The sequence below is a fragment of the Felis catus genome, chromosome B3, assembly GCF_018350175.1.
Source record: "Felis catus isolate Fca126 chromosome B3, F.catus_Fca126_mat1.0, whole genome shotgun sequence".
Lineage (NCBI taxonomy): Eukaryota > Metazoa > Chordata > Mammalia > Carnivora > Felidae > Felis > Felis catus.
Window position 1 is genome coordinate 110,787,115 of NC_058373.1, and position 25,194 is coordinate 110,812,308.

The following is a 25,194-nucleotide window of genomic DNA, read 5'->3' on the forward strand; positions in this document are numbered from 1 at the left end:
GTGGCACTGACTTCTAGTGGGGGAAGCCAACAGTAAAGCAAGGTAGAAAGTGAATAGAAAGCGTGTCAGCGATAAGCAGAAACATGGATAGGGAAGGTGGATGCACATTACCGTGGAAGGGGTGAGATGGCATTTTTAGATGGGGTGGCCTGGGAAGCCTCCTGAACAAGGGATATTTGAGATAATGCCTGAGGGAAGTATTTCCCTTTGTCTCTTTGCTTGAAACCCAGTTAAGCAACCCACTGTGGAACTGAGGGGCCGGGTTTGGAATTGGGTGCACCTGGATTTGGATCCCAGCTTTCCAGCTTGCTAGCCCTGCGGTGCTAACCTCTAAGTCTATGTTTCTCACCTGTAAAATGGCATTAGTCATCATTACTACCACGTACGGTATTGTGTGACCATGAACAATGAGAACCAATGTTCAGTGCTTCGCACAGCCTACAGAGGTGTTCAATACATGATAATCTTATTATTTCTCCAAACAAATTGTGCAGGGGTAGTCCAAGATATTAAATGCCATCGCCAAGGACTCTGGATGAAAGGCTTTGCATTTCAAGTGTTAGGCAGGGGTGGGGAATTGGAGGGAGGTAAAAACAGAAACCTTGGTTAGCGCAGGCTTTCTCTTTAGTGAGACTTTTCTACCCTATCCTAGGTTCCCGATGGTGGGGTTGAGGATGCTGGACTCCCAGGTGTGTGCCTCTTTCCCAGGCGACGGGTGAGCTGGGGGTAGCCCTGGCCCTCCCTTGCTCTGGAAATCCCCCTGCTTTTAAACAGCCCTGATGAATCACACCGTGGTCCTTGGCCTCTCCGCCCTGCCTCACAGCTGGGAAGGCTATCCGCCCCTCTCCCAGGGTCCTGTAGATAACTTATGTTCCAAGAGGGAGTGAAAGGGGTGGGGAAGATGAGGGAAGGGGAGGGGAGGGGAGGGGAGGCCTGGGCAGATTGCGTAGGTGGCAAGAGGATTGTGACGGGGGCTTATCTTGGGTTCTGCCTGGACTCTAACTGTTCAGCTCTGTGCTGCATCCGCCCGGCTAGTCTGAGGAGTCTCTCTTAGCTGGAACCACGGACCTCAAAGGGAGGGGCCTGATCTAAGACTGCTGTCAAAGCTGTGGTGAGCGGTTTCCTGGGGGCCCTGCCCTGGCTCAGGAAGCAGGGATGGGCTGTGGGGGGTGAGGCCCAGGGAAGTGGTCATCAGCCAGACCACACCCCCTGAGGGCCCTGTGGCACACGCAGGACAGCAGGCAGGCCCTGTGGTGACGGGGTTTTCTGGGCCTGCCAATTGGTGCCTAGAGGCTGCATAAGGCTGGTTATAATCTGGCCTCAGAGAAAGTTGCAAACAGGCATTTTTGTGATTTGGGGTGGCCGTAAGTCAGGAGAAGGAAAACCGGGCAGGGCCCTGTACCCCATGATCAGAAGGAGGTGCATCGAGATGCTAGCAGCCGCTCTGGGGGTTAGCTGCCCGGGATGAAGGCCTGTCTTGTGAACTGGGTCTCTCTGCTCTTTGCTCCTCATTTTGATTAGAAGCTCTCTGAGGAGAGAGTGCTTGATTTATCTTTGTTCCTGTATAACAGAACCGTATAAAGTGTAATCAACAGGGTGTGATGAGCTTGTGCCGAGGTCCCGTCCTGAGCATAATCTGGGCTTGGTGGTCTCGTTTGCTCCTGGTTTTGTTCCATGGGATTTGGGAGAAGAAGGCAGCGGCGGGGGTCAGGGCCCACCTGGGTAGGCTGTTGCCATCTGGGAACACAGGCAAAGGGAGAGCCGCACTTTTTATGGTTGTCTTGCTGGCCTTTGGGGAGGGAGCCCTGGTTTAAGCTCGGGAAATGGGTTTTTAAGGACTCTCTGCTTCCTGCTGAGCAGATTGTGGGGCTGGACACAGGTCCTGACGAAGGTTCCAGTGGGCGCAATGGTGGCCGTCCATGCAACCTTTTGGGAAGCACAGTCTGAGAGTCCTTGAAGTTGCTTCAAGGACTTATTGCTGGGGTCCGGCTAAGAATAGAGGGAGGGATGTTAGAGGAGTAAAGTCTAGTTCTTACTGTGTAACAGCATCTCAAGAGGAGAGCTGGAACTACAGGTATTGGAAGCTCTCAAAAATCCATATCCTTTACTCCCCAGGCTGCAAGACTGTGTGTGTGTGTGTGCGCGCGCATGTGTGTGCGAAAATTGGAGGTTCTTGAGCAACATTTGGCAAGTGTTGACAAGAAAAGGGAACCAGTATTCATGTAGCCTCTCTCTGTCCTGCACATTGCTACATCCCAATTCCTGCACATTGCTTCCTGCATCGTAGGATTCCAATAAACACTTGCTGTATAAGTAAATATTTGCTGCTGTGTAATGAAACCTTAGGAATTAAAAGAAATTTTCACATTCTTCACAAATGTTCTATTCCTGTCTAAAAATGCCTAGGATATTTGGGGAAGTTAACCTGTGGTCAGCTGCTGTGACGGAGGGGCAGGCAGCTCTGTATTCCCGCAGCCTGGAAAAGTGGAAGGGTGCTGACTGGAGTCCCTGGGACCAGTCCTGCCAGGCCCGTGGCAGGATTTGCCCCCATGCAAAGTGGACAGAAGGGGTGCTTGTGGTTTTGAATATAGTTCATCCCATGATATGTCCCATAATATCCCACAGAAGGCAGTGGGTCCCCTCTTGTGTGCTCCTCAGGACTTGTCCTACCTGTGGTCCTGCTTATCTGCATATAGTCAAGACCTCTAATCAGCCAGGACTCCAGTTCCTACGTTTTTCTTCACACCAGCCCCCTCAGACTCTGTTTAACTTTTATGTATATGTTGTGTCATCCCGTTTCCAAGCCGACAGCTGAAAGGAAGCAGCAAAGGAAAGGCTGTAAAGAGACCAGCATAGAGAGGACAAATGCCCACGGAGCAACTGGGAGTTGACAGTAAGAGTGGACAGAGGTCGGAACGGCAGGAAGGGCAAGTACCTGCGTAAGGGCCGGGATCTCTTTAGGAGGAATGACCCTTAGGCAGGTGGTCATCATTTTGATAAGTGATGCTCTGCTGGTAATTGTGACCTTGAGTCGTCCAGAAAAGGTTAAATGATGTTCCCTTGACCGTTTAGGAAGGCATGCAAGGAAGCGTGTAACATTTGTAAAAGATTCCCAACCAGATTGACTACAACTTTTAAAAGTGTTGATACTTGAGTAATAATATCACTACTCCTCTGGACAAAGGCAGAATAAGTGGTGTTACCCACTGCCACAGATAAGGAAACGCAGTCCACCCAAGGTTGGAAATGTGTCCAGGAGCACTCAGCCAAGACTTGGCAGGGATGAGATTTGAATTTTTGAGTGACCCTGGGGCACAGGTGCACCGCTTTATCCAAGACTTTTTTAAAACTCTCTTGAGTTTTTTGGCTTTTTGGACAGCCCTCTCTTCAGGGGGGTCCATCGGCTAGTCAAGTAAAGCAGGTCCAGCCCTAATTCAGCTGCGCCCAGATGGCCTGCCAGGTATCCCAAAGGGCACTCGTCTTAGAAACAAGAATGCTTTCAGTACAGTTACAATTTAAGCATCCGCCTGGGTGCCACACAGCACTTTCAGAGGCCAGAAAATGACAGGGAGGAAGGAGCTGCAGTTTCAAACATCCCAGGCCTCTTTCCCAGGGAAGCTTTGTTCCTTTGTTTTGGTTCTGGATGCTGCTGAAAGGTGCTTCCGTGTGTGGCCTTGGTGCCGGTTGTTCTAGTCAGTCTTCAGGTGACGGGCCCGCCTCTGCCTTGGAACCCTGACCCAGCTCCGCTGTGTTCCCACTGTGCAGACCCGGCAAGTGGTAATTGTATCATCCTTACCTCTCTCATTTATTGCGGAGATAGAATGTTACAGATGCAATCTCTTGGGGAAATTTTCTTCCCTCCTTCCCCAGAAGTAAAATTCTCCCGACTATGATGTTTATTATTCCTTTGCATGTTTTTATACTTTACACTGTTGTCTATAAGTAGCATATGGTATTGTGTTGTTTTAATTTTGACCTATATAGCATCACGTTCAATGTGTTCTCCTTGAACTTGAATTTTTTATCCAACATTGTTACCTAGATTTACCCATGTGTGTTTTTTTTATTAATGTTTATCTTATTGAGAGAGCAAGCAGGGATGGGCAGAGAGAGAGGGAGAGAGGAATCCCAAGTAGGCTCAACGCTGGTATTGCAGAGCCCCACGTGGGGCTCAGTCTCACAAACTGTGAAATTGTGACCTGAGTGGAAACCAAGAGTTGGACTTTAACCGATTGAGCCACCCAGGCGCTCCCGTATTGGTATATTTAAATCTCATTTATTCATTCATCGCTTGTGTGGTATCTGTTGTAGAACTGTATCACCTTGCACTTACTGATGGACATTTTTTTCACCACTGCAAATGATACCGTGTTGAACACGCATGTCAGTCTTCTCTCCCAAGTACGTCAGCAGTGCGATTACTGGGTCATAAGTTGTGCTTTTCAAGATACTGTGAAACTGTCCCCAAATGATTTGTAAACAACTTATATTCTTACCAGAAATAAGAGAACTCCTATTTCGCTAACTTTTTTTTTTTTTGTCTTTCAATCTGGTAGGTATGAAATGGTATTTTAAAATTATTTTTTAAAAAGTGTTTTCTTTTTTTCTTTTTTTTTTATGTTTATTTATTTAGAGAGAGAGAGAGAGAGAGAGCATGTGTGGGCACACACGATTGCATATGGGGGAGGGGCAGAGAGAGGGGGAGAAAGAGAGTCCCAAGCAGGTTCCTTGCTGTCAGTGCAGAGCCCAACGTGGGCCTGGATCCAGGAACCAGGAGATCGTGACCTGAACTGATATCAATTCAGATGTCCAACCAACTGAGCCACCCAAGTGCCCCAATAAAAGGGTTTTTAAAATTAACACTTTGGGGTGCCCGGGCGACTCAGTCGGTTAAGCGTCTGGCTCTTGATGTTGGCTCAGGTCATGATCTCACAATTGATGGGATCAAACCCCTATTTGGGCTCTATCCTGACAGCGAGGAACCTGCTTGGGATTCTCTCTCCCCCTTTCTCTCTATCCTTCTTGTACACACTCGCTCTCTCAAAAGAAATAAAATTTACACTTTGATTACAGGTAGGGATGGACACTTTTCCTGTTTATTGGCCAATCGTGTTATTGTATGAGTCTTTGCCCTTTACGTTAAAAAATCTTTGTATTTAACTGGATAATATATCCGCATGATTCAAACTGCAAAAGAGAACACAGTGAAAAGTTTCCCATGCGTACCCCCCACGCCTCTCCCACGTGCTATCGGTTCTTGTATACTTTTCCAGAGTTTTAATTGCCATTGTCTTTTAGGAGTTAAAAGATATATATGTTAAATAACTAATCTTTGGTATATTATATTCGTTACATAGAGCTGTGGGTTATCTTAACTTTATTAATAATGTCAGTTTTCATAAGGAAGTTTTAATTTTAATGTCAGATTTACCAATCTTTTGTTTATACTTTGTCTCTTGTTCAAAAAATCCTCTCCTGCTCTGATTTTATAAATATATTATTTTAAATTTAAGTTTTGCTTCCCATGCTTACATTTTCAACGTTTATTTTATTTTTGGGACAGAGAGAGACAGAGCATGAACGGGGGAGGGGCAGAGAGAGAGGGAGACACAGAATCGGAAACAGGCTCCAGGCTCCGAGCCATCAGCCCAGAGCCCGATGCGGGGCTCGAACTCACGGACCGCAAGATTGTGACCTGGCTGAAGTCGGACGCTTAACCGACTGCGCCACCCAGGCGCCCCTCCCATGCTTACATTTTAAATTCATTTTAAATTTTATATGAAATTGGATCTCAGCTCTGGCTCCACACTAAAGCCTTATGAGGAGCTTTAAAAAGAAAGTACTGATGTCTGAGTATCACCTCAGATAAGACCAATAAAATAATATCTTGGGGCACCTGGGTGGCTCAGTCAGTTGAGCTTTTGACTTCGGCTCAGGTCATAATCTCACAGCCTGTGAGTTTGAGCCCTGCCTCGGGTTCTGTGCTGAGAGCTTGGAGCCTGGAGCCTGCTTCAGATTCTGGGTCTCCCTCTCTGTCTGCCCCTCCCCCGCTTGCTCTGTCTCAAAAATAAATAAAAACATTAAAAAAACAAAAATAAAAATATCTTGGGGTGGGGCCCAGGCATGGTTATGAAATGCCCTAGGTGACTTATGTCCAGGCAAGGTAGAGAACAATTCAGCCTTGTAAGATCAAACTGATTGTCTTTTTCCAGAGGAGTAGCCAAATTTTCCAGTACAAGTTATTGAAGAGTCTATACTTTTCCCACTGACTTGTTACTTTTAAGATTCTATTGACTGAGTTATAACTTTATTGAGACATTTCACATATCTTAAAATTCATCTATGTAAGGTGGTTAGTGGTTTTTAGTATATTCACAGAGTTGTACAACCATTACCACTGTCCAATCCTAAAACAGTTTATGCCCCCTCAAAAAGAAACCCTATACCTATTAGCAGTCATTTCCATTTTTTCCCATCCCTCATCCCCAGGCAACCACAAATCTCCTTTCTCTCTCTATGCATTTGCCTATTCTGGATATTTCACGTAAATGAGTCCATAAAAATGTATTTTATTATGACTAGCTTGATGTTTTCAAGAGTCATCCATGTTGTGGAATGTTATCAGATCCTCATTTTTTTTAATTGCCAAATATTCCATTGTATGGATATACTGCATTTTGTTTATCGTTTCATCGGTTGATGGACATTTGAGCTGTTTCTGTATTTTGGCTGTTACGAATAACACCCTGTGAATGGTTATGTTCACCTTTTGTATGGACATATATTTTCAGTTCTGTTTAGTATATACCTAGGAGTAGAATTGCTGGGCCATATGGTAACTCTTTAGCTTTTTGAGAAACAGCTTAATTGTTTTCCAAATAAGCTGGACTCTTTTCCCATTCTTACCAGGAGGGTGCAAAGCGTTCTAATTTCTCCACATGATCGCTAATACTTGTTGAACATTGTTTTTATTTTAGCCATCCTAGTGGTTATGGAGTGGTATTAACTATGGTTTTGATTGCATTTCCTTAATGCTTTATGATGTGGAGCATATTTTCATGTGGTTATTGGCCTTATGCATATCTTCTTTAGAGAAATGTCTATTCAAATCTTTGCCCATTTATAAATTGAGTTTTATTGTTGTTGTTAGGGTTCCTTACATATTCTAGTTATGAGTCCGTTGTCCAATATATGATTTACAACTGTTTTGTATTTTTTCCCATTTTGTAATTTGTTTTTTCTCTTTTCCTTTTTTTTTTTCACTTTCTTGAGAGTGCCCTTTGGAACACTATAGTTTTTAATTTTGGTTAAGTCCAGTATATCAGTTTTATTTGTTTGTTTTGGTGCTTGTGCTTTTGGTACTTAAGAAACCATTGCTCACCCAAGTTCAGCAAGATTTCTTCCTATGTTTTCTTCTAAAATTTTACAGTTTCTGGTCTTACATTTAGATCTGTGATACGTCTTGCCTTAGTTTTTGTGTATGGTGTAAACCAGATGTCCAGACTCATTCTTTTGCATGTGAATATCCAGTGGTCCTAGTATTACTTGTTGAAAGTCTCTTCCTGTCGAATTGTCTTAGTACCCTTGATGAAAATCAGTTGGCTCTAAATGTGAGGTTTTGTTTCTGTACTCTCAATTCTATTAATCTATATGTCTGCCTTTATGCCAGTATAGCCAGTCTTAGTAAGTGTAGCTTTGTAGTTAGTTTTGAAATCAGGAACTGTGAGTCTTCCAATTTTGGTCTTTTTCAGGATTGCTTTGGTTATTCTGGGTCTCTTGCTTTTCCAGAGGAATTTTAGGATCAGCTTGTCAATTTCTGCAAAAATCCAGCTGAGATTGTCACAGAGATTGTGTTGAGCTGTACATAGATTTGGGGAGTATTGCCAGTTTAGCAATGTTAAATGTTCTGATGCATTAGAACATGAGTTGTCTTTCCATTTATTCAGATCTTCTTTAATTCTTTCAACAGTGTTTTGTGGTTTCCAGTACACAAGTCTTGCATTTTCCTTGTTACATATATTCCAGACCACTTTATGCTTTTTGCTATTATAAATGGTATTGTTTCATTTCTTCATTTCATTTTTGGATTGTTCACTGCCAATGTATAGGACTAGAATTGATTTTTATGTGTTGATCTTATATTCTGGCCTGTTGCTGAACTCTTTCATTAGTAGTAATGGTTTTACAGTGGATTTCTTAGGGTTTTCTATGTACAAGATCGTGTCATCTGTGAACAGAGATAGCTTTACTTCTTCCTTTTTTTAGTCTGAATGTCTTTTATTTCTTTTTCCTGCTTAATTGCCCTGATTACAACTCTAGTACAGTGTTGAATAGAAATGGCATGAGGGGAAATCCTTGTCTTGTTCTGATCTTAGGGGAAGAGCAGTCAGTTTTTCTCCATTAAGTACGAAGTACCTATAGGTTTTTTGTAGATGCTCTTTGTAAGGATGGGAATATTCCCTTCTATTCCTAGTTTGTGAAAGTGTTTTTATTATGGAAAGGTGTTAGATTTTGTCAAATATTTTTTTCTGGGTCTACTGAGATTATCAGGTGGTTTTTGTACTTTATTAATATCTTGACTTTTGGATGTTAACCCAATCTTGTATTTCTGGGATAAATCATATGGTCATAGTGTATACTCTTTTATGTGTTACTGAATTCAATTTGTTAGTATTTTGTTGAGGATTCTTGCATCTTTATTTATTAGGGATTTTAAACTATAGTTTCCTTGTGATGTCTGGTCTTGATATTGGAGTAATACGACCTCTAGAATGAGTTGGGAAGTGTTCCTTCCTCTTTTATTTCTGGAAGAGTTTGTAAAGAATTGGTATTAATTCTTCTTTAAGGTTTGGTAGAATTCATCAGTGGGGCCCTCTAGTCCTGGGCTTTTTTTTTTTATTGAGAATTTTAAAATTACTAGTCAGTCTCTTTACTTGTGAACAGTTCTTGTCAGATTTTCTATTTCTTCCTGAGTCAGTCATTGATTTGTGTCATTTAGGAATTCGTTTGTCTAAGTTATCTAATTTATTGGCATATAGTTGTTTGTGGTATTTCCTTATAATCCTTGAAGATATTTATTTTCCGTCTTCAGTGTTCTCCATTTTTACTATGCACGACATAGCTAAATGTAGCCTTCTTTTATTTTATTATTATTATTAAAAAATTTTTTTTTTCTAATGTGTATTTATTTTTGAGAGAGACAGAGACAGCATGTGAGTGGGTTAGGGGCAGAGAGAGAGGGAGACGCAGAAGTAGAAGCAGGCTCCAGGCTCTGAGCTGTCAGCACAGAGCCCGACGTGGGGCTCGAACTCATGAGCTGTGAGATCATGACCTGAGCCGAAGTCTGACGCTCAACCGACTGAGCCACCCAGGCGCCCCTGTAGCCTTCTTTTAAATGTAACTTGTGTGTGCTTTCAATCAGAGGACAAATGTCTACCTTCTGTTCTGGAAAATTCATGTATGTTCCATCGTTGAAAATTGCCTCTCTCCCATTTTCCTTTTTGTTCTGGAACTTTCTGGATCTCTCTGTTCATATTTTCTATCTTCTCTTTTTGCACTGAAATCAGGATGACTTACTCAGGTTTTTTTTTTTTTTTCTTTACATGTTACTAATTCTCTAGCTGTGTTTAATTTTGTTTAACCTACCTATTGGGTTTTATTTATTTTTTTTAAAGATTTTTTTAAAGTGTTTTTAAATTTTTTATTTTTGTTTTTTAAATATTTATTTATTTTGAGAAAGAGGGAGAGAGAGACAGAGACAGAGACAGTGGGGAGGGTCTGAGAGAAAGAGGGAGGGAGAAAATCCCAAGCAGGCTCTGCCTTGTCAGCACGAGGCTCAGTCCCATGAACTGTGAGATCATGACCTGAGTTGAAACCAAGAGTCCTATGCTAAACCCACCTAGCCAACCCAGGCACCCCAGGATTTTTCTTTCAATTTTAAGTAATCTCTACAGCCAATGTGGGGTTTGAACTTACAACCCTGAAATCAAGAGTCGCATGCTCTACTGACTGAGCCAGCCCATATGTATTGGGTTTTAAATTTCAATATCGTATATTTCATTTCTGTTTAGTACTTTTTCAAAGTCTTGCTCAGAGTTTTAGCTCTTGGAGTACCAATTTGTTCCATCTTTTTATTCCCTTGTGATGGCTTTTTGTTGTAGGGTTAGTAATGTTCATACTCTGCTCCTCCTCAGTGGTTGCAAAGAGTCGGATGCTTAAAAGTATATTTGGGAAGTCTGCACTTACTGGTGATGATGAGCTCTGGGACATATGAAATGTGTGGGTCGGTGGCTGAGGTGGAGTGGAGGAAAGGATTGTTGGAAGGCTCTTCCCCCAGAACTTTGCGGTATGATTTCTTCTTACGCAGGACTCCGCCCCAGAGTCCCCTCCTCCGAGCCTTCCCAGGCCTCTTGACCAAACAACGCCCCCATCCCCCACTCACACTCTTTCCCCTGCTTTATCTTCTTCATGACATTTATCACTGTCCAGAAATATATTAGTCATTTGCCTACCATTTGTGTCCTTCCCACTGGGAACGTAAGCTCCTTGATAGCAAGGCTTTGCCTTACGTATTGCCATGTTCTCAGGACCTGGCATGCAGTTTATATTGCCACTAAATGTGAGTGAGTTTGAGTAATCCTGTTTTCAGACAGGAAGTCCTCTCAGCCTGGACGCTGCAGCTTTCAGCTGGGTTGGGTCTGACCAGGCAGCAGAGACGAGGCGAACAGCTTGGTTTTCCACTCCCCAACCTTTTTCTGGGCCTCCTCTAGGGAAGGTCTTTTTCTCCCGTAAGAGCTCAGAAAATACCAGCCACCCGTGTGCTTCATTGTGGCCTTTTTCTGGCATATGCTTGCACACCTGCCAAAATCAGTAGTAGGCATTTGAGTGCCAGAAGACCTGGGGGAAAAAGGGCACCCCCCCCCCCCCCAAGATCTGGTCCGTAACTGCAGGAGGCTGTAACTGAGTTAAGAGGACAGAGCATTCACAGAAGACTCCTTAGGGTACTTGCCACTCACTGAGCTGCAGTGCGGATGAGTACCCCTCACTGTGACGGGGTGGAGAAGGGCAGCCAGTGCGCTTGGTCCTTGGGCCATCCCTCAACGGGCACAGAAACCGTTCCTGGAAGCTTCTAGGAGGGAGTTATGAATTCCCAGGTGACTCCATTTTGCCCTCTCTCTGCGGTTGCCCCTCAGTGTAGGAACTTGTTCTGAGCAAAGTGCCTGAGGGCGTTCCCACAAGGTGGGCTCAGGGGATTCCATCTGCATCTCTTAAGGCCCCACCTGAGGCCACTTCGAGGAATGAAGAGCTCTGGAAGCAGGATTCCAGGAAACCCTGCCTGGCTTTCCCCTCTTCCCTCCCTGTTGGGCCTTGGGTAAAGGAGCCCATGGCTCTGGACCTTGAGGTTGTTGTGAGGAGACTACACAGAGGTTTTGTTCAGCACAATGCCTGGTTCACCCCAATAATGTTCCAGTTGGTATTCCAATCTGGCATTTCGGGAGCCACTCAGTTTCCTGATCTGTAAAATGGCTAATAATGCCTGCTGCCCACCTGCCTCTTCCCTGTGCCCCTGGCTGTTGTAAGGACAAGGGTTAATATCCTCAGGCTTTGAGGGCCTGGGGTGGGGGAGGAGCCACATAAATGGAGTATTGTTGTGCTGGTGAATGATCTGGCTTTGTTCAAGTGTCTTCAGTATTTGACTTCCTGCAGTTAGTGTCCCCTTGTGTTTAATTGCTTAGATATTTGCATGTCCTCAGCCGGGCAGTGCATACCTGCCAGACTGTGGCCTGGGTCCTCACCCCGCTGGGGCCTGCTGAATTAGGGTGAGAAGCCTCATTTCCTCCGTCGGGGGGCCCCCCAGGCATCAGGAATGAAAGAAATGCAGAAAGTATGACCCACACGCAGAACTGGTTCTGAATAGGACATTTATTGAAGAGCTTTTGCAGGAGGCGGCGGGCACTTTAATTCCCGAGGCTGTTGGTGGCAGCTCGCTGCTCGCCCCAAGCCTGTTAACCGCTCGGCTGCCGGGGCTGGGAGGGCGCAGCTCCCGGGCCCCAGGTGGCCCTCTCGGTGCTCCGATGGGAGCCCTTTTGAGGAAGGCGGTAGGTACCTGGCTGAGGCCAGGCCAGGGGGCACAAGGGGGCCTGACTCTCAGCTCTGGGCCTCCAGGCCTTTACAAACTACCCCGTGAAAGCTGGCCAGCCTCAGGTTTGGGGGCAAAAGGTAGGTTTCTCCCTTGGAGGTTCAGAAACCGAGGAACCCCATGTAGGTGTCGGAGAGCTGGGGCTTTTTTTTGTTTTCTTTTATCCTACCCTGGCTTCTAGTGGATTTGTCAACTGTGGCTGGGTAAGAGCAAGACAGTCCCGTGTTCCTGTTTTAGAGGTGACTGTAGACGGTTCTCCTGGGGGTTTCAGAGGGCCTTCTGATTTCTGAACATTCAGAGTTGGCTGGTTAGAGAAGGGGCCGCAGTGTTGGAGCGACGCAGCACAAAAGCGCTTCTGCGCTGGGAAAAGCAGAGTTAATCTCCCACTTCTTCCTGAAGTTTCTTTTTCCCAGAATCCACAGAGGGTGGTTATTTTGGATAAAATCAAGTGGTGGCAGGTCAGCAAGTGAAAGGAAGTTCTCCCCCACCCTGTGTCCTCCCGGATGGACACTGCCAGGCAGGGGCTGTGCCCGCCACTTCTGGATCTCCGGGCCACAGGAGCAGGGAGTTCAGGGGGCAGATTGCCACCCTGACTTGACTATGTTTTTAAATGTGAGTCAAGGCCTTGCTCTTCCAGGAGCGGGATTGTGCTGCCCGGCCTGTGTTGCACCATGCCACGTGCATCCCCTCACCCCAGAAAAGGGACTTTGGTGACAGCCGCCCCTCCTGTCTGCATTCTGGTCTCCTAACCTCTCAGCTAAGGGAGGCAGCTCCTTTCCTCCCACCTGGGAACTGGTTGGATGAGTTTCTTGGGCCTCCTTGGTTGAGGCCTCTTAGAAGGGAAGGGGCCAGGGGGGGTGGAGACAGGTGCTGTGGGGTGGAGAGGGGCCCTCCTGGACTCTGGGAGAGGGATCCGGGAAGGGAAATGTATAAGGCCTTGCTGTCTAAAGGGCTTGGCTGCCTTTGAGAGTCGCCATTTGTTGTGAGAGCCTATACAGTCTGCCTTATAGAAGAAAATCCACTTTCTTAACTTCTCTGGGTCAGGCACCAGGCCCAAGATCGGCGTCCTGGGCAAAGAAGGAGGGGTATTGGAGCATTTTTGCTGTAGTGCCTGAGAGACGGGGAAGGCCAGAGTGGTTTGATGGATGGAAGCAGTTCACTAAGCGGTGTGGTGGGGAGCACTGCTGCTCACATTTACACACTTTTCTGGGTCTGGATGGTCATGCTCGAAAGTAGAGAGGAAGTTGCATTTGGGGTAGCCACCCTGTTGGCAGGTTGCCCCTGATTCTAATTTGCTTAGGGCGGGAACGTGAGAATTTGGGGAAGGGAAAAAGTCCTCAGGTGATGAGATGTATTCTGACCAGTCCCCAGCCCAGGAGAGAGCCTTTGGCCTGGAACCCCAATGGGACATTCTCTTCTGGTTAAGCCCCCATCTGTCAGTTTTCTTGGTTTCAGAAGCTTCTAATTTACATGAAGCTTTGTGTCTTCACCTTTACTGGGATCCTCCTTTCTGCCCCCTTCACAAGGGTTGGAATGGGTCCTGTTCTTTCTAGCAGATGCTTCCCTGGGTCCTTCTCTTTTTCTCCTCCCTGAAGCTCTCTACGAATAGTCAGCACCTTCTTGGGCCTCTGGATTCTTCCTGAACACTCTTTGGCTATATGGACCCCTGCTCCCATAGCCCCACGTGGGGTTTGTCGCTTTTTGGGGCATATTCTCACACCTCATCTCCTAGAGCCCTTCCCTTACTGTCCCGGTAGTTGTTCTTCCAGGCATGGCTCGGGTGTGTCCTTTCCCGCCATTGCCGATGCCTACAGTCTCTCCCATTCCTGCCAGCCTGGCCTCTTGCTGCCAGCCACCCCAGGTCCTTGGGACGTCCATATCCTTTTGGGACTCAACTCTTCCATGCTGCTGCCTTTGCATCAAGGGCCCTCACGTCCCTTCACCTGCCAAGTAAAAGCTTATTCATCATTCAAGGCTCAGCTGAACTATCACCTCCTTTAAAGCTGCCCAGGTCACCCAGGTGGCACTAGTTATTCCCTCTTCCTGTGGGCACAGTTTATGTATTTGTACTTCTGTACCAGCCCTCAAGGCATTGCTTTGTGGATAATTTGTTTAATTTTTCCTTCTAGAATTGGTTCCTCAAAGACAGGGACAAGGTCTTATTCGTTTCAGTATCCCTAGGGCCTAGCATCATGCTCAGAAGTGTGGAATGAATTCCCAAGACTGGAGACAGTCTTGAACTCCCATGCTGCTCATGACCCCATTCTCTACCTCCTTTTGTTATTGATGGGCTTGTCTTGTTTCTCTTGATAGAGTATCCGCTCTTGAGAGCAGGCTCTGTGTGTGATTCATCTCTGTGTCTCCCACAAGGCTGCCACAATGTCTTTGTGCAAAGTGAGTGCTTGAAAATACTTGTCCAGTGAATTCTGAAGCTCACGACTTAGGAAGGGCAAGGACTGTTATCTCTAAATGAGAGGGTAGACACTGTGGCAGAGATTGCTCACTGCCTTACTCCTGATCTGTCATCCAGCTTTTTGGGGGCAGAGCTGGGGCTGGTTTTGAGCAGTGCTGGCTGGAGTCCCTGGGCTCATACACTTTCTGCTGCTATGCCCCTCTTTGATATTCTCTGTGATTTAGGAAATGGGTGAATAACAAGGCTCTTCCCACTACCTGATGGTTTTATGTCCTTCCCATGCCCACCTTGGTGCTGGATTTTATTTTATTGTTTTTTTTTAAACCCGAGGACTAGTGAGGCACCTGGGTGGCTCAGACATCCGACTCTCGACTTTGCCTCAAGTCACGATCCCACGTTTTGTGGGTTCGAGCCCCGCATTGGGCCCAGCTCTCATAGTCAGAGCCTGCTTGGGATTTTTACTCTCTCTCCCTCTCTCTCTCTCTCTCTCTCTCTCTCTCCCTCTCTCTCTCTCTCTCCCTCTCTCCCTCCATCCTCTCTCTGCTCTCGTGCTCTCTCTCAAAAATAAATAAATAAAAACTTAAAAAGAAAAAACCAACTCAGGGACTAGTGTCAAGGGTGATTTTTATTGATCTCCTACTTGTGTTTTTGCTACCTTACATTTCCTTAAATTCTGTTCCTGCTTAGGCTTGTTACCCTCCATAGCTCTGTTCCTCTTTAGCTCCTGGTAGCACATGCTGTCTCTCCCTGTAGAACCCTGAGGAATGTGCCCTGCCTGCTAGAGCAAAGGACTCTGACTCACTTACACTTCATCTTCTGGTTTGTCCTTTCTGTTGGGCATGGATATCAGACTGTTTTCCTTTCCAGCTGAATTGCTTTCTATTTTTTCATGTAAGATCATGGTTCAAATCGATGTTGAGATTGTAAACGATGAATGGTTGGTGGGGGAGGATTAGGTCATGCTAGTTCACCAAGTTTAACACTTTCATCTTTATTATTAATTTGGGATGTGGGTAAACATTTTAGGCACAAATGGGAAAAAATCTCTTGTCCCAGTGCTTGTGGGACAAACTTTATCCATCCTTGTCATCCTGCCATTTATAGTGGGCTTACTGTGTGTCAGATGTACAGATTGGTTTATTTGTATCATCTCAGTCTTGGAGACCACTGAGGTTGGTGCTATTGTTCTCATTTTGCAGATGAGGAACTTGAAGCTGTAAGCCCTTGGAGGGCAGGTGGCTTGCCCAAGGCCACACAGGGCCGGTGAAGGAGCAGCTGGCTTTCAGACCAGGTCTGCCTGACTCCAAAGCCTGTGAATCCATTTAGCGCGTGTAACCTCTGCTCCATGGACTTCCATGCACACGTGCACTTGCATATTCTCTCTTCTCTGCTGGGGACGCAGAGGGACCTAACGGGACCCCCTCTGTTCCCACTTGGTTCCTCCTGAGATTGATTCTCCAATGCCTTTGAACCTGATGCAACAGTAAATGCTGTGACTGTTGAAGGCATGGCTCCTATTTCCTCCCCTCCCCCACCCCAGCCTGGAGGCCTGAAATCAAGCAGTCCCTGCAGCGTGGTGGGTGGGGGGTGGGGAGTGTAGGGACAGCAAGGTGGCTAATTTGCCGGGCTGGGTTCCTGAATTTTGCCAGTAGGCAGTGGAGGTCCTATGAGCCTTTTTGGCCTAGTGAGGAGAGTGTGGGGCCTTTGGGACACTGAATCTATCCATGATTTGTAGCACCAGCTTTAGCTGCTCCATCTTCTGGGGACATTGTGTCATTTCCCTTAGTGACAGGCTGTGCTGGGAGCCAAGTTGACCTACCCTGGCTGTAAGCAATAGCAATTTTTTTTTTAAGTATTATTTATTTATTTTGAGAGAGAGAGAGAGCGGGAGAGGGAGAGAGAGAATGAATGTGAGTGAGGGAGGGGCAGAGACAGGATGAGAGAGAGAGAATCTCATGACTTGAGCCAAAATCAAGGGTCAGGGATGCTTAACCAAGGGAGCCACCCAGGCGCCCCAGGAATGCAATTTCTAATCAACAGTAATTGCTCTCATCTGCCTTTCATATATATGTATATGAGACTTCCTGGGAGGAAGCTTTTCCTGCAATATTTGCAGGGGGACCTTATTGTACTCCCTTCTTCAAATTCCAGAGTGGTTCCTTGGCCACTTTTCCCTTCCTCTCAATTTTTTTGTGACTGATCACTTGATATGTGGCATGATGGCAGGGCAGCTGTGCCCCTGCTCTAGGCCCTTGTCTGGGGCCAAGTGGGACAGGACTGCTGGGGTGAATGAGCAGTCACTGCTCCTGGTACCTCTCGGCAGATTGGAAACTTGCTGGCCGTGACTAATGTGGAAACTCATTAGTCTAAGAGGAACTGGCTCAGGCCTTGGTTTTGACCAGTTTATCTTTCACCTACTGTGGGAATGGTGAGGGGTGCTTTAGCACAATAGTGCAGGTGTTTATTGAGCACCTAGTATGTGCATTGCTCTCTGAGGGGGAAGGAAGGGCACAGGAAAGAAGGCCCAGCCCCCCTGGGTTTTACCGTCTAGTCCAGAAGAAAAGCATGCACTTACGGACCCCAAGGACCAGCACTTTAAGTGATACTCTGGGTCATTAGAGTTCAAAGGAGTGTGTATGTATTAGTGTCCTGTGGCTGCCCTAACAAACCCCACAAACTTAGTTGCTTGAAACAGCACGTGTTTATTATCTTATAGTTCTGGAGGTCAGAACTGAATCTGGGTCAACGGGGCTGTGTTCCTGGGGGAGGCTCCAGGGGGGAGGATTGGTTTCCTCACCCTTTCCGGCCTCCTGAGGCTGCCTACATCCTTTGGCTCGTGGATCCTTTCCTCTCTCTGCAAAGCTGGCAGCCTGGCAGTCCTCCAGCCTCTTTCTGTCTGTCCCTCTGCTGTTCTTGGCACCTCAGCGTCTGAATCCTGCATCCCTCTGGTAAGGATCCCTGTGATCACATCAGGCCCACCCCGGTAACCTGGAGTAGTCTCCCCGTCTCAGGAGCCTCGACTTGATCACGTTTCAGAGTCTCTTTTGCTGTATAAAGCAACATCAGTAGGTTCCTTATAGCCAATGATTAGGATGTGGATATACTTTGAAGGGGGGCACAGCCTCCAGTTGTGTGTGTGTTGAAGGGGCTGGAAGTGGTTGAGGAGGCCCTTCTGAAGGAGGTGATTTGACTGAGTTTGTGTAGGGGGAGAGGGTCCGGGATGCGATATCAGGTATGAGAAGCAACAGGAGCAAACGTTGGGGTTGCGGGGTGGTGGGAACAGTGAGTGAGGTGTGGTCTTCCCACTGAGATGAAATGCCAAGGGCTGTCTTTCCCCTCCACGGCCAGGCTGAGGAGGTTTTCTGGATTTCAGTCTGTTAGGCCCGCATTTCCTCCCAGAATTCAGGTGGGAGGGCTTCATTGGCAGCCGCTCTCCCTTTCCTTCCCAGCAGCTGAAGTCCTGCTTTAAGGACCCAGCCACATTTGATGGCCCCTGCTGTTCTGGGGTGGTGGGAAAAGGAATTCACTAGGGAAAATAAATTCATGAGGGGAAATGAATTTGAGCCAGCTGGCCCAGGTTTGTGACCCAGAAACCCTGGTCGCTCTGTTTGCATGGCCTCTGTGACAGTCACGTTGCTCACATTAACACATCGAACCCAGTTACTCCCCAGGGAGCCTCCCGTTGTCCTTTCTTAGGGTGCTTTGGGCCCCTGAGTCTCCGGGGAGGGTTGGGCGGGGCCTGAGTAAGGAAGCTGCTCTGGAAAGGGGCAAAGAGCCAGACCCTCTCAGGGATCCTCCTGTCCTCGGGAAAGCCTCTAGGGCTGTGCTGAGAGGTGTCCTCCCTCTGGCGTGGCCGAGGGGGAGCGGCAAGAAGAGACAGGCAAGAGCCGGGCGTGGGGTGGCGGGCGTGGGGTGGCGCGGAGCTGTGGGCGACAGCACGGCTGAGTGAGCTCAGCTCCTGTTTGAGATCTCTGAGGAAGTTCACCTTGCTCCTGCCGTGTTTGGAGAAGCCTTAGCTGCTCTCTGTTGCTTCCTTCTGGTACCCTCTCCGAGGAGCTCCTGACAGGGGAGTTGGGGCATTGTTCCGGGGAAGGTCAAGGGCGCGTGACAGGTTCTGAGAGCCTTTGGAGTGTGTAGGAAGCCCCTGGGGAGGTGGGTGTGCGGGGGATTTGAGAGCAGTTGCCTTTGGGAGAGCGCCCTGCTCCTTTCCTGCCCGCCTCTAGGGCAGGTGTGTCTGGCTTCCGCTTCTTGGGCGTGGGGTGAAGGGCGGCAGGTGAAAGGATGACGTCAGCCTCCTCCTCCGCACCTGGGCCCAGCCTGACTGAAGCAAAATGTTTTCTGGGGCGTCTCCAGAGCTGGCCCGCGCAGAGGGCTGTCCAGCGGGCGCCCCTCTCCCTCTCCTGCCTTCTCAGCCCGCAGGCCAAGGAGGGAGGGCCAGAGGGGATGTTGCTGAGTCCTGGGGGTTTCCCAGGACCAGAAAAGGAGAGGTTCTCCAGAAGGTTCCCGGTGAGTGCCTCGCTCTGGGACCATCATTTCTGAAGTTGGCGGGGCAGGGTGGGGGGGGGGGGTGGGGGTTGGCAAGGTGATGTCACTTTTGCCTCAGTGACCAGAGGTCTGAGGACAGAACATGGGGGCTAATTGTGGGTTTTGTCATTTTTTCTGTTGGAGGCAGGGGTGTGGGTTCGGTTGGGGGCCTGGTGCTGAAGCCTGGTGAGGAGGAGGAGGTGTGGGACTTGACCCCCGTTCAGCTGTGCTGGGAGTCCTAGAGGCCTGCTGCAGCCTGCCTCTCTGCCTGGGGAAGGTCCTCAACAGGCGGAGTTGATAACCTGGAGAGGTGTGGGTGGAGGAAGGGTGCGGATTGTTAAATTTAGAGAACGTTAAAAAAAAAAAAAAGAAAAATGAATCTCCATTCCTCTCGTGCCTCTGCCTCCCCCCTCCCCAAAATGTATGTCTGAGCCGCTTCTTGGGTCCGTCAAAAAGAAAGGCTTAGGGGACCGTCACAGGTGCGGGACTGGAGAGACAGAGTTTTCCAGAAGACTGATTCATTGATTGATGATTAGACTGACTCATGTTGAGGGATGGAACAGGTCACGGCTGGGGGACACTTAGGGGAACTGGAGACTGGGCGTGGTAGGGGGCGGTGGGTGTGGGCATCTGGCTTGGGGGTTTGGCTGCTCTCTGTCACCTCCTTCTCTGGGCTCCCACTTCCCCAGCAGACTGTGTCTTCCAGATGAGTTTGAAGACCTGGATCTAATCTTGGCTTTGAGGTGACTCTTAACAGTTTGGGGCGATACTCAGGGAAGAGGAAGGAAGGAGAGGTTGCCTCTGCCCAGGGGCATGTGGGCAGTCCTTCTGCCGTCTCTTTGGGAGTCCGAACCACACACAGTATTGGTTGGGATCAGGCTTTTAGGACCAGAGTGTACTCAGAGTCTACTAACAGCCCCCCTGTACTCTGCCTGGTTTGCTCTCACGGCCCCACATGCTTGTCATCCTCCCTTTTTGGGTCTTTAAGTTGTTTTCCAGCAAGCTTCCTGTCCTGGACAGCCTTGTGATCCTGGGGCTCCTGGTCCCTGCGGAGCTTGTCTCATGCGAGGAATTATAGTCCGATCCTGGTGACCTCAAGCTTTTCCGCTTCTCCGTGACCTGCTCTCCTTTGACTTGGAATCTGTATTTTACCACATTGTTCCAACTGGAGGGCACGGGCCAGAGGTCACATAGTAGCGGGTCTAGAAATAGCCGGAAGGAATCTTTAACTTTCATTCCTTTACCTCTGTGGCCTTTGTTAGGATAAATGAAGTATGGCGGTAAAACAAGTCTTTATAAGCCCCCCACCCACGGTTTATGGTGAAGCAAAGCCAATGCATTCAGGTCTGTGACTAATTGTGGCCCTGGCTTGGGTAAAATCCATTAGGGAGGCAGCAGCTGGGGCAGGGGGCCTTAAACACTGGAGCCTGTGTGCCTGAATTCAAATCCAGGAGCTACCACATGCTACCCTGTGGCCTCAAGTTTCTGTGTCTGTAAAATGGGGGTAGTAATGGTGCTGACCTTGTAGAGTTGTTAGGAGATGGAAGTGACCTGTTTCTGTAGCACTTAGAATGCTTCAGCTCTTGGTTGGTATGCTTTGTCTCAGCCCCAGGGGGACTCCTGGGCATGGGCATGACTTTGAGAATGGGAGCTTGGTTTGCAGGCAGATGACTACCTTCAACCAGAGGAAATTTCTCCAAGGAGAAGAGATGCTTTCGTTTCTGTGTTCACAGGGCAATGGGGTCTCTAAAGAGTGACCCTCAGAAGGCACCCCTTAGAGATTAATCTCCCTGAGAGAGAATGTTGTGGGGGGAGGGGGGCTGTGGCTAATCTACTTTAAAACTGACCTGGCTGGCTGTGAAATCCATCAGGGACTTGGGCCTTTGCCATTTAGCATCCCCTTAGGGGCCGACTGACCCCAGGTTTGATCTGGGAAAGGTCTTAGGCCGTGAGTTTCTGCCCCATTATTCCAGCTGCTACTGACTGCGGGGAGTGGGGAAGGGGGGGGGGTGGGTGCCTGACAGTGCAGCAGGCTTTGAAGGACACCAGAGTCCCACAGGACTGAGGGTTAAGGGCTGGGGCGGAGTTTGGATCTGTGTCTTTCTTTGTGCTGAAATGACACAGCGTTACCCTGCGGGCTGGTTTTGTAGAAAGGCCTAGTTGGTTAATTTTAAAGGCTCTTTTGAGGAGGGAGGAAAAAGGAGCAATGTTGCATTTCCCAAGGGGCTTTCCTCTGCGATGCTCAGAGTTTCACCAAGATGAGCTTGTTAATTAATCCTCCCTTGTTGTGCCTGGAAGGGAGGGAGAAGGCTGGAATGGCCTCAGCGCTGCCACTGTGTCCTTACCCGCACAATGAGAGGCTCCTTCCTATAGATTGCAGAGGAGGTGACACCCCTCCCCCTGCCCAAGCTGAGACCTTCTGTGGCAAAGTGCTGTGCTGGAGAGGGTCCTTGCTGGGCTCTTGATTTTCAGCTCAGGAGAAGCACTGGTTTGTTCATCATTTTCCATTTGCCAGATCACCTTTAAGGCCCCTGAGCTTAGGTCACTTACAGTCTAGAGGAGGGGATCTCACACTAGTCACAGTCACACAGGGGGTGTAAGGGTAATCCTGGGGTGCTGTAGGAGTAGGTAGAAGGGGGCCTCCAGGTTTGTATTCTGGGGAGGTTTCTAGAAAGAGGGCTGGCTTCTAATCTGAAACCTGAGGGTTGGGTATAAGTGACACAGGTTGGGGGGTGGTATGACGTGGGGTAGATGGAGAGGAATTAATGTCCAGGCAAACAGAACATTTGCAAAAGCAAGAGCTCAGGGCTACTTGCTGCAGGTTGGGGCAGAGGCACAGAAAAGCAGGGGGAAATTCAAGGTTACCGGAGTGAGGCCACCTTCTAGATCCTTCTCATAGCTGTGAAGAGCTCTAGGCTGTGGTCTAGTAATTTCTGAGCCCTAGAACTAGGGGTGAAGACTTTGCGTCATTGGTAATGAGAGTGATGTTCTAGAACTTTGTTCCTGTGGAAACAGAAATACACGTTCTGGGAAGTGGTGCTGGCGAGCTGCAGTCTTCTGGGGTTGGAGTGGAATGTTCCTCTCCTTCCCAGAGGCCATAGCCCCTCCCAGACTTACTGCTCCAGGTTGGCCTACCTGTGAACAGTACCACCTACCTGCTCAGGAATAAAGTCCACCCGGGGCTGTATTTGCCTTACCTGGGAGCAGTTTCCTGCTTGCTGGCCTTCCTGACTTAGCTGTGCTAAAGGGAATTTAGGGAGACTCATCGGTGGCTCAGCCTTGGGGCATTTCCTGGGAGCTGGGGTGAGTCAGGGCCTGTGCCAGGTGCTGGGGGTTGGGGAGCCTTCGTACTATCTCCTCTGCCTTCCCTGTCAGTATCCAGAAGGTTTCAGATTCATGGTGAAGCCGCTGGTGCCCCAGAGATGGAATCCCAAGGAGATTCTTACTCTCTGGCGTGTGTGTTGTCTTAGATTATAAAGAGCAAGATCTTTATCTGCCCTTGCTGGTGACCCCGGCACAGGTCCCGAAAAGTGGGCGCTTGGGAAGTGCTTTTTGACAATTGCTGTTATCATCACTGTTCTGATGAGTTATGGAGTCCTTGCTTCATGCCAGGCACCGCGCTCAGACCTGTACGTGTAGCAGGTCACTGCATCCTCGTGGACACAGCCCTTGGGTAGGTGCTGAGATGCTGAGGTTCTGAGAGGCTGGGAGCTTTGCCAGGGCAGTGGGGCCGGGCTTGGGATTCCATCCGAAGGCACCCTCACTGCTGCTATGGTGGGGATGTCCTCTCTGCTTTTCTGGGGATCGGGTTTCTGAGCCCTGTATTGTCCTTGGATGTGGTTTGCCCATCCTCACCCTGGGAAAGCTTGGAGCCAGGAAGGCATGTTACCTGGGCCTCCTTGTGCCTGTTGGCAGATTCCGAGGGAAAGGACCCCCTCCACATTCAGAGCTGTTGTTTTTAACATTGTGGTGAAATACACAGACATAACATTTCCATTGTAACCATTTTTAAGTGTGTGGTGTTTCAGTGGCATTAAGTACATTCCCAGTGTTGCTCATCTGTCACCACCATCATCCCCCGGACTTGATTACCTCGCAAAATGGAAACTCCGTACCCATTAAATACTAACTCCGCATTCCCTCCTCCCCCAGCAGCCACCCTTTTCCCTTCTGTTTCTGTGAAGATTCCAAGGTTCAATTCTTTGTCTGTCCCGCCCAGAATCTCTCCGGAGTGCCCTCTCCAGGCAGCGATGCCAGGATGCCTGTCTCTGCCTCTCTCCGCCAAGAGCGCAGCCAGGAACGGCCGGTGAGCCTGACCTCCACCACCTCCTCGTCGGGTTCATCCCGTGACAGCCGCGGTGCTATGGAGGATCCCAATGGCTCCGAGGCTTCTGCTGAGAACGGGGCAGGCTCCCCGCGCGGCCGGCATCCCCCCAACGGCAACCCCAACTCCAGCGGCTGGCTGAGCGTGAGGGGGCCCCTGTCTCCGTTCAGCAGCCGGGCCCCGGCGGCCCCAGCACATAAGCTCAGCTACCTGGGCCGAGTGGTGCGGGAGATCGTGGAGACGGAGCGGATGTATGTGCAGGACCTGCGCAGCATCGTGGAGGTGAGGCCCGCCACCCAAGGGGCTGAGGTTGGGAGGGGGCCCGGCCTCTGGCTCCTGGTAGCCCAGCTCTGTTGTAAACCTGCTTCCACCCCTGGAAGGAAACTTCTCCCTGATAGTTGGTTTCAGAAGACCTGCTTCCCATGGAGTAGTGGGGAGGTCTCATGCGGCCTGCTCTGGGGGAGCCTCTGACCGCTCCCACTGCCTTACAACTTTGGGTCACATCAGTAGCCCGGGCCCACAGAACCTCCTGCAGGCCATTAGGGGGCAGGCACGGTTGGTGGGGAGGGGTGGGGACTGCTGTACTCATGGAAACTGATCACAGTGAGGACACTGGCCTGGATGTTGCCCACCTGTGCCCAGATCCCTGCTCTGTGGTTGCCTGGCTATGGGGTCTCAGGCACCTGGGTAAGCTCCTGAGCCTCGGGTTCCTCACCTGGGACGTGAAGACGCACCCACCTCGTAGGGCCATGTTGGTGAGGCATTTCACACTGCGGGCACGCAGGAAGGTGGCTGTGTGGCTGCCACTGAGGACGCCCTCTGCTCGCTGCAGAGGGAACTGTGTATTTGTTTCCGGGGCTGCTGTAATAGATAACCTCAAGCTGCGTGAGTAAAACGCAGACACTTAGTCTGTCTTCGTTTAGGAGGCAGAATGCGTTGCACGCCTCTCTCCTGGCTTCTGCCAGGTGGTTGCTGCCTATCCTTTGTGTTCCTTGGCCTGTTGATCTATTATCCCGACCTCTGCCTCCACCTTCCTATCGCTGCCTTCTTTGTGTCCTTTCCTCTTGTGAGGACACCAGTCATTGGAGTTAGGGCCCACCCTAAATCCAGTAGGATATCGTCCTGAGATCCTTGACTCATTACATCTGCAAAGACTCTATTTCCAAGTGAGGTCACCTCCTGAGGTTCTGAATGGATATCAGTTGGGGGGCGGGGAACTATGCAGCCCAGTACGGTAGGCCATGTCTGTGAAGTCACACTGTGGTTGTACAGAAATGGGGTGTGGCTGGAGGAAGTGGGGGGACGGACTGTACCGGGGGGCAGGGTGGAGGATGGGCTCTGATGCCTCCCTCCACGCAGGACTACCTCTTGAAGATCATTGACACGCCTGGGCTGCTGAAGCCAGAACAAGTCAGCGCCCTCTTTGGGAACATAGAAAACATCTATGCACTGAACAGGTATGGAGTGGGACTAACACATACTGCGTTCTGCCTATGAGGCCCATCTTAGGGCCTAGAAGGGCCCTGGATGGGCCTAGTCTCCTGGGCTGTGACATGTGGGCCAGGGGCCTGATCACTGAGGGTGGGTGGGTAGTGGTGCTCTGCCCCTGTAAGGTGCTACAGTCAGCTCCCTGTAGGAGAGAGGGGGTGTGGGGTCATGTGCCCTGGGGCTGCTGTGCCTCCTGTCAGGCGGGGGAGACCATCTGAGGTCATGTGCATGTTGGGGCCAGACTGGGCCAGGCCAGCACCCCCTCAGGGAATGGCTGGACTCTGGTATGTGATGCTCTTCTCTCTG

General features: G+C 49.0%; 1 protein-coding gene across 12 annotated transcripts in view; it reads left to right on the forward strand.

Moving 5' to 3' along the window:
- The window catches only part of PLEKHG3 (pleckstrin homology and RhoGEF domain containing G3), a 41,800-nt gene that overhangs the window by 2,934 nt on the left and 13,672 nt on the right, over positions 1–25,194 (forward strand). For 9 of the 12 annotated variants that reach the window (XM_045060070.1, XM_045060066.1, XM_045060072.1 and 6 more), the window contains 2 exons: positions 23,296–23,682; positions 24,760–24,857. In XM_045060070.1, coding sequence (XP_044916005.1) covers positions 23,335–23,682; positions 24,760–24,857 — 446 coding nt within the window. In that variant the 5' untranslated portion in view covers positions 23,296–23,334. Of the gene's footprint in view, positions 1–967; positions 1,112–18,819; positions 19,059–22,481; positions 22,750–23,295; positions 23,683–24,759; positions 24,858–25,194 lie in introns of those variants that run through there. The other 3 variants (XM_045060071.1, XM_045060065.1, XM_045060069.1) reach the window with 3 other exon arrangements.